The sequence below is a fragment of the Watersipora subatra genome, chromosome 3, assembly GCF_963576615.1.
Source record: "Watersipora subatra chromosome 3, tzWatSuba1.1, whole genome shotgun sequence".
Taxonomy (NCBI): domain Eukaryota; kingdom Metazoa; phylum Bryozoa; class Gymnolaemata; order Cheilostomatida; family Watersiporidae; genus Watersipora; species Watersipora subatra.
Genome location: NC_088710.1, coordinates 4,431,433 through 4,445,296, shown reverse-complemented (window position 1 = coordinate 4,445,296; position 13,864 = coordinate 4,431,433). Strand labels below are relative to the sequence as shown.

Here is a 13,864-nt window from a genome sequence, read left to right as displayed (position 1 = left end):
GAAGTTAGTGTTAAAAACTCAAATTATTTGATGCAAATTTGCAAAAAATTGTAAGGCATTCAATACAGTGGTGAAATTCAACAAGCAAGAGAACCATAAATAGAGATGTATTTATCAGTACAGAAATGTTAGTAATAAGGAGGTTATATCACTAGCAGAAGTTTAATGTGGGCACGGTGGCAAATCTTCAATCACATATATATGGATTCATAAAAAACTTTGAAGTTGAGCAATATAATAGCCTACTGAACATAAAAGTTCTCACTCCACTTTTGACCATTTCATATCATCAGAACGAGGAATAGCCCCAGTTAATTTAGTGATGACGTGTTCGGCTTTTCTCCAAAAGTTTATTGCTTCCAAAGGTGGATTTAGCCAGCCAGTTGTTATGCAATAGTTAACTTCATGAGGTGAAACATGGTGATAACGATGATGAATACGTGGAAGAATTACATGGTAATCCTGTAGAAGTGATATCCATTTAGGGAGCCCGAAGTATGTGTGTGACCACTTGTGAAATTCATTGGTCATGGTGACAAAACATGCAAGGAAAAACACATACATTTCAAAGTTGTACGTCAAGGCAATTTGTTCTGGCGAATAGGTACAAAATTTAAAGATGGAATATCCAATAAATGGTATACAAATAGTAAAGCAGTCAGCATTTGTCTCGATAAAATCGTGTCTGCATATTGACGTAGGGTCAATGTGATGTTCTCTGAATGGCCTTAATAGAGCAGGGCCAATAATTGGAAAGTCGACTGTACCCCAAGTGTCTGCTCCCCAGTGAACAATTCCGCTTGCAAAATCAGCAGTACAAATTCCAGCTAGGGCTGAGAGTATGATGTATATAGTACGCGAAGAATCGAAGTACCTCACAAGGAGAAAAAAATCAACAGCTATTAGCAACACGCATACAGACAGGCCGATTATTTCCTGTGCTCTTTTTTCTTTGCTGTACAACCCTGCCAGCTGCTGAGCATTAGCATTTCCACTGCCCCATTTTTTTCCAGGTTGTCGTTTGCTGTTCGAAGTTTTTGCGTCCTCGAGAGATTTATTCTTACTATCCGCCATATCAGTAGTGTTGTTCACGCCGTTTTGGTCTTTAGTCGAAGCATCGTTAGTTGCTTTGTTACAAGGAGCCATTGTTATTTCTGAAGAGTAGGAGAGGCGAGCAGCAGCAGTTCCCTGACGCGTAATCTCCGCGCATAGTTGTTACCTCACCTTTATGTGGCCTGATTGTCTCTAGCGTAATTCCATGGTCAAGTTGAGCTGCTTACGGCTATACTCGGCTTATTTTCTATTATCAGCGCTTCTACTCCCTGCCTGAAGTTCAACTCCAAGGACGCGTTCCATAATAATCGTTTGAGCCGATTATGACGCCGGTAAACATATAGCAACGTATCGCAAATATAACGACTGTATTAGCAGCAAATCCTACAAAACCCACATGTGACAGTTTGGAATCAATGGCTAGGAGACAGTTTGCCAAGCTACCCTGTATTACAACCCTACCTTGCCCTACCTGTATTGGCCTGTATTATTACTACCCTGTACCCTGTTCATTACAACACTTGATAACTGATACACCAATATTAAGCATATTTTATATCAGCATAATTTTTAATGTTTTTAAATTTGCAACCGATTACATCATTACATATACGTGATATATACTAACGATGGCCAATCATTTAGAACGCGGTAGATAGATTGTGCGGTCAAAGTCTACATTATTTATGAGGAGTTGTGATTTCTTTGACATTGAAGATGCCATGAGTATATAACTATTACTACATTTGGGCTCGCATTCACTACGTGTATAAATTAAATAAGCTCTTGTAATTATAAATAAAGTTTAGTGCTGTTTTAATAAAAGGTATCAATAATATAAGCTATATTATCACACCAACTAGTAGTTAGGTACAAGTTGAAGCCAAACTTCTGAAAATATCAATACCTTTTTTCAGTAACAATAATGTTAATGCAATAAAAGGTTAGATACTAAAATGAGTTATCTTTGAGAATATCGGTAAATGTAATTATCATTTACTTATAACTACAATGAATAAAGTTTCTCTAAATTTAGCTTACAAATGTAGATCTTATTAGATAGAGCTTGCTTATTGTCATTTGGCATAAGCCCTGCGACAGCACTCTTGTGTTAAAAGTATCCTTCATACTACAAGCATTCCTGACAACTCTTACGCATTGGGCGTGAGGCTCACGCAATCACCCCAAAGAAAAAACAAAAATGCGTGAGATTTTTGCCCCAATTTCTACAATTTTATATATACTATCATTGATACATCAATTGCCCCAAAACCAAATTTCACGCATTGCCCCACTCTTGGGTTGGCAGGTCTGACTACAAGCACACCAATTACTGCTATAAAAACACTGAAGATTGGTCAAACTAGAAATGCCTGGTTCAAAACAGCACATCTAACTGTTGTGTCTAGTTTTTGCACAAATTGAAAACTGTTACAAATTATTTTTTGGCTGCGCGAAGCTTTGGCGCAGACCAAGCTAAAATCATGTAAAACCTTTTTTTACTATGTCGCCATCTCTCCACCAAAGAGTATTAATGTATTACTATGTGAAAGCATACAATAGCCCCACAATAGCTAATTAGCAACATTGGCTATCTATTTATTCATGCCATAAAATAGGTAAAAAGAAACGAGACTAATAGAAATAGGAGCATTGAACTCACTCCGTATGAAAATGGCTGCTCAGGCAGCAAGTATGACAAAGTTAGCAGTTTAGCTATCAACTATCAGTTTTGATCACATTTTTATGGTTCAGCCTTGTTAGAACTATTGTAAAAAAGATGTGGTGATAAATAAATATATGAGATAGAACTTACATTAACAAGTAGCAACCCCAGGGTTGATACTCCTCCCAAACGACCCATTAGGCTCGGCCCAAAATCACGTTTTAGGAGATTTTCAGACCAAGGGGCACTGTCAGTAAATTTGCTACTTTAGGGAGGGGGTTTCCACAGCCAATCCAGTGAAAGAGCCCATGTATCTTATAGCTTTCTTCCCACAGTTCAATGGTGATTTTTGCTATGGCATTTGCTATAGGCCTAGTGGAAATTATTTTTATAGCTTCTGAATTATATTGGATGTTAAGCGGGGCGTGGAACCTGGACGCCCTCTAGGGAACTCCCAGTGTTAGGGGATGTATTTCAAATTGACCAACTAGATGATTGGGGGTACAACATCCAAGTCTTGGCCTAGTCGGGTGTTTCTTTCAGAGTATCAACCCTTGGCTAGCAACTTCAGTTTTGATATACAAAAAAGTACATATAATTTTATTGAAAGTTTTAGGTGTGGTATGAACTAAAATTATATGAAACTTTTAGTCTTTTCTCAACCTTCACACTTTTAGTTTCTTTTTATCATGTTGTATTACTTATAAATGTTATTGTTACTGCGGCCTGCCTCATTGCTTGGTTGCCACGAGCCCACCAGTTGACAACATAATTTTTATGTACAAGTACAAATTATATTTAACCCAATTTATCTTAATGTAAAGTTTGCAAAAGCACGAAATCTACAAAAATAAACCAGTTCTTAGGATGTATACGTACAGCACTTATTATCGCTTGCCATAAAAAATGACTGTAGAACAACTTGATTGACCTGTTTACAAAGACAATAAAACAGCTGCCTTTTCTCACGAGTCGCCAAACATTTAATGAGTTTTCCAGGCCTTTACACTTGCCATGGTGGTCGTTCAATAAACATTTTTTACTCATTTCACCTATAAACTGTCATCAGACATTATTTCGAAAGAACTACACAAAAGACTGTCTGACACCTGGCTCGATCAAGTCAGTTGCGTGTGTGCCATTGACAAAGAAACATTATTCTAACGATATTACGGACAAGAAACTTATATGTATATTCTGGAGTATGGCAGAGGTATGTTTTGTGTTTACTTGTCTTTTATCTAATATTTCTGGTTATAACATTTGATATCAAGTAATTTACGTAACATTTTCTGCTTCAGACAGCAATTTTGCTTTAAAGATTGTGAATCAATTTGTTTTTTAAAACCTTTCAGGTTTCACGGTCGGTTGGAAATAAAGTCACAGTCAACAAAAGATCTAACCACCGTTGTACTTTGGGAAGTACTCTAAATACAAATATACACACACGCATGATAAATAACTTCTAAAGTTCAAAGAACTTTATAGTGAAACCTTAAGCATACAACATACTGAGGTGTTCACATCATACAATTCTACGGAGCCTAAGTGCTAATCTACGGTCAATAACCTTCATAGAAACTCATCACGGAAGTTATCGAAATACGGAGCCTAAGTGCTATTTATGGACGATAACCCTCATCTAAAGCCACGGAAGTTATTGAATTCAATACTAAGCCTCAAACAAAACGTCTCGAAGTCTGAAGATTGTGTTTTGCTTAGAGATGCCCCGATTCTAAATTCACCAGCCGATTCAGATACCGATCCGATATACCGATCCTAATTGAAAAATAATCCGATTCAGATACCGATTCAGATCTTTTGTGTTGCATAGATAGTAGCTCATTTTATTATGCAAATACAAACATAATGCAAAGAAAACATGAATATTATTGTATTTATTTGTTTGCATTTATGGAAAAAAATATATACATATTCACATACTGACATACCGTGCATGTAGTAACAAAACAGTCCATGTTTCTTGTAATTTGTAAATAAAGGTAATTACTGTTAGTGGTACAGTTCTATCTGTGATAACGAAGTCCCTCCTCTATTGTTGGATGAACGGCTGTGCCTGTACAAGTTTAGAGCAAATCAATGTTTCTTTTAAAAACCGTTAGTGATTCAATTATCTCAGTAAGACGTCTCTTTTCTTCCATCATTATCAATGTAGCCGAGCGCACGGAAGGGGGATTCCCTTGCAACAGATGTTGGAGGACAGGCTACATACCGATACGCCACTGGGGTTACCGTTTTTTGTACAATGCAAACGATTCATTGTATCGTCAGGATCAAGAGAGTGATGGATAACTTTATGCGTCGACTGTTTAAATTACTTTCGTAATGCTAGTAAATAGAAATATTACACTGCGTTCTTGTTTCCCACTTTTGTTATCTTGTTCGTGATTGCTTGCAATAAAACCTATCGCTGTAATTGGGAAATACCACACTTTTTGTTTACGTTCTGGCTAAAAAGTTTCCTTCGCTGTGTTGATCAGGCTATAGACATGAAATAAATTGTGTGGCAGGCCTGAAATTCATTAAGTAAAAGTAAGAAGCTTACAGCTGATGATTTTTTATTAGTATAGCAGGCTAAAATACAGTTTTCTGCTTAATGGTTGATCTGTAAAAAGTATCGGAAGGTTCAGATTTTTTAAGAAAAGATCGGCCGATACCGATTCAGATACTTGACACTCATATCGGCACCGATACCGATTCCGATACCAAAATCGGGGCAACTCTAGTTTTGCTACACAACTGGTGACAATCGACGAACCGAGTTTGCGTTATAAATACGGACATCATCTGTCAACAAATCAAGGATAAGGAACAGACAGTTGATATAGATTTGGTTACGCAATACTTCACTCGTGTTAATTATCAGCACTGCAAGACATCATAACACTTCGAGGTCGAAAGCCTGTCGCTTAGAAAGACTAACCCACACAACAAACATTGCTCGTCACTGTTCACAAATAACAAGCCAAGCAAAAGCGTACCTATTAGCCATCAAGCCGCATATCAGATAGTCAGCAACGAGGAAGTCATCACATTGCATCAGTCAGCTAAGTATACGTACTGTGTTGAAAGGTTTGCTTACTCAATCTAACTGACATTTCCTTGCTCAACCTAGTGTGCGCTATAAACACTATTATAGTAAAGTAAATTTGGAGTTGTCACACATTTTGGATTTTTTCTTTTGCAAACAGTTGTTATCATAATTTTGTTTAAAAATCAAACTGTGTTGTAAAACTGAACCGCGATCGAGCCAATTTAGCCAGACAGCTTTAGTGGTTTAAATAATTGTACTCATATTAAGATTGTAGCAACAATAAGGGTAAAAAGGCCTAAACAAAATTAATAGCAATTATCAGTGATTTAAATTGGTCATCATGGAAAGCGAAAGCCTTGAGCTAAATTCAAATTCCGATTTGAGCGAAAGTAGAGTAGAGGAAGAGCAGCTACAGTTAGATGAGGTAACTGAATCAAACAACCCTAGAACACAACGAGCGCTCGCAAGGAGTCAAAAACTGACTGAGCGCACTATTTTACAACTAGGCAGTGATTTTATCAATGAAATAAGTAGACAGTCTGAGAGTATGATAGATTTCCTAGACAAGTTCACACAAGCTGTTAAAAATGCCACCCATGTCATTGATATACCTGCTGTTGATGCCTTTGTTCACAACCTTGATTTGAAAGTCAAAGATATAGGCAATTTATATAATAAAATTATTGAAACAAATGAAAATGAGAAGAACCCCACCCATGAACAACTCTTAAATGAATTTCAAGCGGATGTCAAGTCATTCAAAACCCAGATCCAGGAACAGTGCCAAGAAGAGAGTGAAATCCTAGCTGAAGAGAAGGCACTAGAAGATGCTAAAAGGAGAATGGAAGAAGAAATGCGAGCTTACACAGTGAAAAGACAAAATCTCCTGAGAAGGATGGAATCATCATCAGTAAGGGTAAATCGTTTGAGCAGTCCAAGTATCAGGGCTACAGCATCTTCAACTCCAAACACAGACAGATACGAATCGTCCTCAGCACCAAGTGCAATCGATAGCATCAACCTGAGGGTAGCGCAAGCCGAGCAACCACAAGCTCAACAACCACAAGCTCAACAACCACAAGCCGAGCAACCACAAGCCGAGCAACCACAAGCTCAACAACCACAAGCTCAACAACCACAAGCTCAACAACCACAAGCTGAGCAATCACAAGCCCAACAACCACAAGCCGAACAACCACAAACTGAGGAACCGCAAGTTGGAATTGGCACCCGCCACATCCTCAAAGCCTTCACCGACAACCTAGCAGAATCGTTCAATGCCAAAATGAACTCATCGACAGCTAGTGTGTCGAAGCCAAACAGGAAGTCCGTTGAACCGAGCATTTTTTCTGGCGATACCCTCGAATTTGCAGATTGGGAGGTAGATATGGATGCCTTCGTTTTCGAGGAAGGACTAACAGACAGGGAGGCCCTGCGATACCTGAAGAAATTTGTTGCAGGCGAAGCAAAAAAGGCCATAATCGGTTTATTGACATACAGTAGCGATAACTCCTATCAGGAAGCTCGTGAAAAACTGCGAGATCGATACAGTATGGAAGGCGGCATCGCAAGGATACTGTTGAAGAAGCTGGAAAACTGGCCAAACATACGCTCCGGAGACGGAAAGAAGATGAGAGAGTTCGGCGACTTCTTGGATCAAGTCAGAAGAAGCATGAGCTCCACAGAAGGCCTACAGATCCTCAACACTGAGCTATACAACGAACGCATTTGCCAAAAGCTACCCGACAGTGCCAAGTTCTCTTGGACGCAGAGAGTATGTAGAGCTAAGCGAATGAGGACAGGAAATTTGTCATTTTCTGATTTCACAGAGTTTGTTCTCGAGCAAGCGGACTGCTACATGAGCAACATCATGGCATCACAGAGTAAGGATCAAAAGCATGATCAGCCTAAAAGTAAGGGCAGATATGAAGAGAGGACAAACAGAAGGGCTGCATCTTACCAAACTGAACGAACAAGAAGAGAACCATTTTGCTACTTCTGCAACGGCAACGACAAAGGACACTACACAAGGGATTGCAGAAAACTGGCCGAGAAATCACTAAAGGAAAGAAAAGACTTTGTACACAAGAAGGGATTGTGCTTCTCTTGTCTGAACGGTAAACATAGATCAAGCATCTGTAACCGCAAGCAGACATGTTCTAACTGCCATAGAATGCACCCGACTATGTTACATGATCCCGACTGGAAGCCCACAGAAAAATCGGACTCACAACGAAATTCCAGCCAACAACCTACTACCAGCAACCAAGGCAAAGAACAAACAAAAACTAAGACATGCAATTCAACTGGAGTCTACGGACAATCTAGCTTCAGTATGATGGTACCAGTATACGTATCCGCTGGAAACAATGAAAAACTAGTGTATGCCCTCCTCGATACATTGTCCGACATCACCTTCATTGACAAGCAAACCGCAATGGAGATTGGAGCAAGTGGCATCCCCGACACCCTAAACCTAGAAACCATGAACGCCATAAGCCGATCATCCACATTGAGGTATGAAAAACTGCAAATCAGAGGATACCTAACCGATGAAATCTCAACAATTGACGCAGTTGAACGACCAGAAATAAAGTGCCACTCAGACAACATACCGACAGATGAGAAGTGCCGCAAGATACCACATTTAAGATCCCTTGCAAGGCATCTCCCACCAAAGCTGGACATCCCGATCGGACTGATGATAGGTAAAGACAGTCCAGAAATCATCACACCACTCCTGACAAAAAGAGGAGAAGCTGGGGAGACATCAGCTTGTAAGACGATGTTTGGATGGACACTATGCGGTGGTAAACTCAAAACCAAACTGGCAACAAGTTTTAAGACGGACGCCACACTCTTTCCCATAGTGGAACAAGACTTTGAAGACCCTGGAGGTAAGCCCCTGTCACAACAAGACATGCAATTTCTTAAAATCCTTGACGAAGGAATTCACCAAGATCCGGACGGGAGCTACGTCATGCCTCTGCCCTTCAAGTCATCATCAACGCCAATACTGCCAAACAACAGGCATCAAGCAGAGCAGAGACTCGGACTGCTCAAAAACAAACTCTTGAAGGACTCAGCATATGAAGCAGACTATCGAAAATTTATGAACACACTATTCGAAAAGGGATTTGCGGAGGAAGTCCCAGTCTCAGAGATGGTAAGAGAAGATGGTAAGTGCTGGTATATACCACACTTTGGAGTGCTTCATCCAAAGAAAAGGAAATTACGTGTGGTCTTCGACGGGAGTGCAAAATACGCCAACACGTGCCTCAACCATCACCTTCTCACTGGCCCAGATCAGCTCAATGACTTACTTGGTATCTTATGCAGATTTCGCACAGGGAAGGTCGCAGTAACGTGTGATGTAGAATCCATGTTTTATAATTTTCGGGTAAGTCAAAATCATAGGAACTTCCTAAGATTCGTATGGTATAGCGATGACTTATCAACAGTGAAAACCTTTCGCATGAGAGTCCATATATTTGGCGCAACCTCTTCGCCTGGGGTAGCCACCTTTGGTCTGAGGCGTCTGGCTGAAGACAACATAGAAATATCTAAAAGTGCGGCAGAATTCCTCAAAGACAACTTTTACGTGGACGACGGAATATTCAGCGTAGATGACATCAGAACTGCCAAAGACCTGGTGAATTCAGCGAGGGAAATTTGCTCTAAAGGCAACCTTCGCCTACACAAGTATGTCAGTAATGAGCCCGCAGCTCTTGCCGATTTGCCAGAATCCGAGAAAGAGACGGAAGCTATCTCATTCAACAGCATCATGCCGACACAAAGAACACTTGGAGTTAGTTGGTGTCTACAGAGTGACCAGCTCTGCTTCACCAGCAATATCGACGCAAGACCACTCTCAAGACGCGGTATTCTCTCAACCGTAGCCCAGGTATATGATCCGATTGGTCTGGTTTCACCCTTTACCCTAATGGGAAAGAATGTGCTACAAGATGTCTGTCGCAAAGGACTTGACTGGGATGAACAGATCGATCTAGATACTACTTCGTCATGGGAAGCCTGGACGCGACAACTCGCCACTATTCATGATATTAGAGTTGACCGCTGCATAAAGCCAAAGGATTTTGGAACTATCAAACGAGCCGAACTTCATCACTTTGCGGACGCGAGTGAAGACGGTTATGGCGCATGCTCATACATCCGTCTTATCGATACCACAGATCGCATCCACTGCGCACTTGTCCTCTCAAAGGCTAGAGTGGCCCCCCTGAACCGAACGACCATACCTCGTATGGAGCTTCAAGGTGCGGTGCTAGCTACCAAGCTCCAAGGGAAACTGCATGAGGAACTGAGGATGCCAATAGACGGAGTGTTCTTCTGGACAGACAGCATGATCGTACTGGGCTATATCAGAAATGAAACATCAAGATTTTCTCCATTTGTAGCAAACAGAGCAACCCAAATTAGACACAGAACAAAGCCGGCACAATGGAACCACGTTCCTGGAATAGTCAATCCAGCTGATATGGCCTCCAGAGGCGCAACCATACATCAACTGACAAACTCTCACTGGTTTTGTGGCCCAGACTTCCTATGGAAGGAAAATCTTGACGACATCTTGCTCAATCAACCTACGCGCTTCAATGTTGCTGCATCAGATCCAGAACTGAGGAAAACTATTAGGGTAGATATGAACCAGGTTACCTACCCCATCAAAGTCGAAAACTTCTCAAAGTGGGACAATCTCATCAGGGCAACAGCACAACTACGTGCAGTCGCTAAACGAGCCAAGGACAAGCTGAAGCCAATCTGGAAACTTGAAAAAATGTCTAGAGAACATTCTCAAGATGCAGAGGCTCTTCTCATCAGGCTTGATCAACAAAAGTACTTCCATTCAGAAATACTGGACATCCAAGCACACGGAAAGGTAAGCAAGGGAAGTCGTCTCAGACAGCTGTCACCATACTTAGACGATCTAGGAATCCTAAGGATAGGCAGTAGAGCAAAATCCTCAACTATTCTCACAGACAAAGAGCTACGACCCGCAATCATACATAAGCGCAGTCACCTAGCCACAGTACTGATCAGACACTTCCACGAGAAGGTCCACCATCAAGGGAGGATCTTTACACAGTCTGCAATCAGACAATCGGGTTTCTACATTATAGGTGCACAAGGCCTCATCAAATTATTACTCAGAACCTGCGTAGGCTGCAAACGCCTAAGAGGTGCCCCCTTGCGTCAACAGATGGGATCCTTACCCAAAGAAAGAGTGGAACATAGCCCTCCATTCACCCATGTAGGGGTAGATACATTTGGACACTTCCTCGTCAAAGAAGGCAGGAAGGAGATGAAGCGCTGGTGTATCATCTTTACCTGTATGTATTCCAGAGCGATCCACATCGAAGTCGCAAGTGACTTATCCACAGAGAGTTTCCTACAAGCGCTAAGGTGTCTTGAAAGCATACGAGGACCTGTAGTTACAATTTTCTCTGATAACGGAACCAATTTCATGGGTTCTAAGACTATGCTTCAATCAAGAATAACTTTCAAGACAAACACTCCCGGTGCTAGCCACCAGGGCGGCGTATGGGAACGGGGAATAAGAATGATTAGGAATGTATTCAACCAAATGAAAGGCAGGTTTTCCGCGAGGATGGACACCGCCGGACTACGGACCGCCATGTACGAAATCTGCAGCATAATCAATGGGAAACCACTGACCTGTTCAAATCTGAACAATCCCGATGAAGGAGTTATAACCCCACATCATCTGATCACCATGAAGCCTGTGTCAGTACCTACACATCAGGAGATAGGTGAAGTGCCAGACGGCGAGGTATACGGAAAAAACATGTTTGAAAAGACGCAACGTTTCGCCAATGAGTTCTGGCGCCACTGGCAGGACTACCTGACAAAGGTAGAGACCCGACAAAAATGGAGAAATCCATGCCAAAACCTTAAGGTGGGAGACGTTGTCGCAGTTGTTGATGAAAACACTTGGCGTAGTCAGTGGAAGGTGGGAGCCGTCGACTCCGTGAATACAGGTAGAGATGGGTTGGTCAGATCCGCTACTGTCAGAATCTCAAACCCAGAACAGATAACGCGTTCCGGCAAGCGGAAAGGGGAACCTAACATGCTTTACAGACCCATACAGAAACTACTGCTATTGGTTAGCATAAACTCCAAGTACTAACGTGCAGTGTTCTTAACCAAACGTATGTTATTCTCTTCCTGCATAAATATTATCATAGTAGTACCAAATATCAATTATTTAGGTATACACGAATACACTCAGTACAATTACATTATACTAGATTTAGATTTGTTAACTTCAGATAGAACTAGTAAATTTTTTAGAAAAATTTAGGTGGGAGAGTGTAAAGTTTGCAAAAGCACGAAATCTACAAAAATAAACCAGTTCTTAGGATGTATACGTACAGCACTTATTATCGCTTGCCATAAAAAATGACTGTAGAACAACTTGATTGACCTGTTTACAAAGACAATAAAACAGCTGCCTTTTCTCACGAGTCGCCAAACATTTAATGAGTTTTCCAGGCCTTTACACTTGCCATGGTGGTCGTTCAATAAACATTTTTTACTCATTTCACCTATAAACTGTCATCAGACATTATTTCGAAAGAACTACACAAAAGACTGTCTGACACCTGGCTCGATCAAGTCAGTTGCGTGTGTGCCATTGACAAAGAAACATTATTCTAACGATATTACGGACAAGAAACTTATATGTATATTCTGGAGTATGGCAGAGGTATGTTTTGTGTTTACTTGTCTTTTATCTAATATTTCTGGTTATAACATTTGATATCAAGTAATTTACGTAACATTTTCTGCTTCAGACAGCAATTTTGCTTTAAAGATTGTGAATCAATTTGTTTTTTAAAACCTTTCAGGTTTCACGGTCGGTTGGAAATAAAGTCACAGTCAACAAAAGATCTAACCACCGTTGTACTTTGGGAAGTACTCTAAATACAAATATACACACACGCATGATAAATAACTTCTAAAGTTCAAAGAACTTTATACTTAACATTCTGAGGAATGTCTGCTTTTTTTGCTCAGAAGTAAAAAAGTGATGTCGAGGGCTGCACATTAAGCAAATAAATGGTCAGAAAAATGTTTTAATACTTTCGGTGCAGACAGCATGAATGTGTATGCCACCAAGTTGAGTTTATAATCTGATACACGCATCTAGCTAAAAAGCTGATAGTTTAAGGACTGTACTAGAACGTAATAAAACATCATATAAAATACATGCATACCTTTCATACACTATGGAAAATCACTAACCAAAATTTAGCTTAGGATATATCAAAGGAGCTTTGAAATGTGTGATGGAGTTACGATTACGACCTCCCCTATTTTGTGCACCTACTAAACCCTTACTATAACTATCCTTTTTAGAAGTGTCTGAATGAGAGACAAGAGACTCAATACCTATCGAGCATTTTTATATTAGAGATTAGCTAAAATTAGCAGTACAGTTTGCTACTTTAGTTCTTAGGCTAAATTAATTGCATGCTTAATGATACCAATTGTTTACCAGTACACTTCTACTGTATCATTCATAGTTCATAATTTATGTTGATATAAATCATTATGGCTGATATGCCGAGCTTTTGACATGCTTGTTATTACTCATCGATATGATATAACTTTGTGGTTTGCAAAAGTATCGTTATCTTACCACCCACTAATTTAGTTCTAACCTGAGGAGTGGTACACATTGCATCGCATATTGGGGTTGTCCTCTCTGCGATTATTAGTAGACTGCGCTGTACTGATGGCATCACCGAGGCAGCACATACATGTATATCGGGAGGCATTGCAGCTGCCAAACTTTTCCGATTTTCCGCATCCACGACAGTCTGAACATTGTATGCCACTTCGGCAATGGTGATTGGCTGTCACAGATTGTCCGATCTATAGTTTCCTTCATAATAGTTACTGCGGGACAACTATTTCATTGTTTCAGCGACCGCATTGTATGAGACCTCTATGTCGCCAACTATTCGCTGATGTAAACACGGACGGATTTGTGATAGTATGAGCAGTTTTATCACAGACGATCACCGATATAGCGTGGGAATACT

At 40.4% G+C, this 13,864-nt stretch overlaps 2 protein-coding genes across 2 annotated transcripts; one reads left to right on the top strand and one right to left on the bottom strand.

Moving 5' to 3' along the window:
- Positions 1 to 85: 85 nt before the first annotated feature.
- Positions 86 to 1,311, bottom strand: LOC137389525 (plasmanylethanolamine desaturase 1-like). The gene has a single exon (XM_068075557.1). The coding sequence runs from the start codon at positions 1,144 to 1,146 to the stop codon at positions 262 to 264; it is 885 nt and encodes a 294-aa protein (XP_067931658.1). The 5' UTR covers positions 1,147 to 1,311; the 3' UTR covers positions 86 to 261.
- Positions 1,312 to 6,321: 5,010 nt separating this feature from the next.
- On the top strand, positions 6,322 to 11,943 carry LOC137389687 (uncharacterized). Its single transcript, XM_068075765.1, has 5 exons — positions 6,322 to 6,801; positions 6,982 to 8,953; positions 9,323 to 9,741; positions 9,862 to 10,670; positions 11,400 to 11,943. The coding sequence occupies exons 1-5, from the start codon at positions 6,322 to 6,324 to the stop codon at positions 11,941 to 11,943; spliced, it is 4,224 nt and encodes a 1,407-aa protein (XP_067931866.1).
- Positions 11,944 to 13,864: the final 1,921 nt, after the last annotated feature.

Bases quoted from the DNA above. Each gene is read 5' to 3' on its own strand.
- LOC137389687 (XM_068075765.1), top strand. From the start codon at position 6,322: ATGATAGATTTCCTAGACAAGTTCACACAAGCTGTTAAAAATGCCACC. The intron at 8,954-9,322 runs GTAAGTGCTGGT...GTCTGGCTGAAG, and splicing joins AGAGATGGTAAGAGAAGATG to ACAACATAGAAATATCTAAA. The intron at 9,742-9,861 runs GTCTGTCGCAAA...CGCTGCATAAAG, and splicing joins GAAAGAATGTGCTACAAGAT to CCAAAGGATTTTGGAACTAT.
- LOC137389525 (XM_068075557.1), bottom strand. From the start codon at position 1,146: ATGGCTCCTTGTAACAAAGCAACTAACGATGCTTCGACTAAAGACCAA.